At 44.1% G+C, this 2346-nt stretch overlaps 1 protein-coding gene across 1 annotated transcript in view; it reads left to right on the top strand.

The window, feature by feature from the left end:
- LOC143294090 (putative oxidoreductase YjmC) overlaps nucleotides 1–835 on the top strand; it is a 16929-nt gene extending 16094 nt beyond the window's left edge. Inside the window, exon 12 of the mRNA XM_076605514.1 lies at nucleotides 336–835. Coding sequence (XP_076461629.1) covers nucleotides 336–383 — 48 coding nt within the window. The 3' untranslated portion in view covers nucleotides 384–835. The remainder of the gene's footprint in view (nucleotides 1–335) is intronic.
- Nucleotides 836–2346: the final 1511 nt, after the last annotated feature.

The following is a 2346-nucleotide window of genomic DNA, read 5'->3' as shown; positions in this document are numbered from 1 at the left end:
TCCAAGAACCTGTGGCCTCCCGTGCCCAGCTCTCACAGTAACATCAGTTTCCACCCCCCCCCCCACACCCCCACACCCCGACTACCCAATCCACTTCCATGCTTGGAGTGAGTTCCTGCAAAGGTATTCAGTGTGGGCAGATTCATGGGGGGTGGGGAGGGGGAGGGAGGGTGTGTGTGTTGGGGAGGGGTGGGGGGGAGTGGGGTGCGGCTGTCGTTGGAGGGACGTGGTGACGGTGTGTGTGTGTGTGTGTGTGTGTGTGTGTGTGTGTGTGTGTGTTATGAAAACAGTAAATGTGATTCCTTTTCTTTTTTTCCATTTTTTTTTTCATGCAGAGCGATCTGGCAGCCGAGCTGAAGATTCAACCAATGAAGACGCTTTGAAAGACCCCCCCCCCCCCCCCCCCCTGCGTCCGCCCCTTTCCACACATGACGTGTCAGATGTCAATGATATCAGATGCGTGTGACGTCATCATGAAACCCACTTGCCTAGTCACGTACCTTTTGAAAAAATGAAAAGAAAAATAAGAAGATGCGACCAAAAAAAAAAAAAAAAAAAAAAAAAAAAAGTCAGAAAGATGCAGCGATGGAAACAATTCTCTCTCTCTCTCTCTCTCTCTCTCTCTCTCTCTCTCTGTCAGGTTCGTGTGTGTGTGTGTGTGTGTGTGTGTGTGTGTGTGTGTGTGTACGTTCGTGCGATGAACTAAAACAGATACACGATGCATTCGTACGTGAGGAATGATGCGTTGACGAGACCAACTTCACAGAGAACAATTAGAAAGTTCAGTGACTTTACAAAAACAAATCCCTTTTTCTATTGTAAAATAACAAACAAACAAACAAACAAAAACAAAAACAAAAAAACACACACACACAAAAAAAAAAATGGAGCCATTTTACACCATTTCCAACCAGCTTACTTTTTTCCAGCTGGCTTGCATTCTTTCAGATTTTCATAAATTTTACATTTATCCATGAAATAAATGCACATTCATGCAGGTTTTTGTTTGTTTGTTTTTGTTTTGACTTTGTTTTGTTTTGTATTTCATTCCAATTTTGCTTGCTGTCGTAATTATACTTCTGTGGCTCACAGTATTTGGTCTGTGATCAACTTCAGCTTGGGGAACGTGTGAAATACTGACTTGTGCCTAATCAGATATTGATATGTAAGAGGCACAATGTATATTATATACGTGCTGAATTTTGGAATTGAATATAAGGGATCAGAAAAAGAAACAATGTATTTTGTTGTTGTTGTTGTGTGATTTGGTATGGTGTTATGCGGTGGTGGGAGTTTTGAACATTGAACCAGTCTCTGGCAGTCCATTCCATACATTTTCTTTGAATCTGCATCTCTGTCTGTCTCTCTGTTTGTATGCAGGTATGTATGTATGTGCGTATGTATGTATGTATTATGTATGTATGTGTTAGTGGATCAGTATTTCAATGTGTGTGCGTGCTTGTCACGGTGCGTGCGTGTGTGTGTGTGTGTGTGTGTGTGTGTGTGTGTGTGTGTACATTCTATCATGGAATGCCTCACCTTTTCTGATTATAATCGTAAAAGATCGCTTCCTAATAAGTAGGCTGTTGGTGTCCAAAGTCTTTTTTTCTTTCCTTTTTTCCCCCCCCCCATGGCCTCAGTTGCATGCAGGTCCATGGAGCACATCGTAACTTTAGTGCTGTGCACGCGGCACGTATCCAAAGTCTGCATTCTCGTTGTTGTTGTTGTTGTTGTTGTTGTGCTTGTTTTCTGCATGTAAATGAGTCATATCAAGACACAGCAAATTCGACAAATTTGTAACGTTGCGTGGCATACTTCTATTCACACACACACACACACACACACACACACACACACACACATCTTATCTATTTCATGTTAATGTTTTTACACAAACGAAAATTTCAACATACAATCAACCTGTGGCGCCGGTTGCGGCATGAAGGGTTTCAGAAAACACCATAACCCCTCCCCCTCCACCCCCTCCTAAATTTATCAGAATATATGCACCAACACACACACACACACACACAGACACACACACACACACACACACACACACACACACACACACCTTCCAACACACCACGGTCATGTCTTGAAAGCCTCGTACTCAAGGTCAGTCAAACAGCGACGGGTCAGTCACTGACAGTGTGTGTACAGTGTGACCCACGCTTTGAACTGCCTTCAAGTCTCAGCACTGAGACTGAGAGACCAAGGAACGTCAGCCCGTCCTGCTTTGTCCATCACTGGGGTGAAATGGTGGCCAGGTGGAAACGCGTCCGCCTAGAGAGCGAGAGATTCTGAGCCTGCGCACTGGTTCGAATCCCACACTCGCCAGTATAG

The sequence above is a fragment of the Babylonia areolata genome, chromosome 19 (genome assembly GCF_041734735.1).
Source record: "Babylonia areolata isolate BAREFJ2019XMU chromosome 19, ASM4173473v1, whole genome shotgun sequence".
Taxonomy (NCBI): Eukaryota; Metazoa; Mollusca; class Gastropoda; order Neogastropoda; family Buccinidae; genus Babylonia; species Babylonia areolata.
This window is presented reverse-complemented; position numbering and strand designations above follow the sequence as displayed.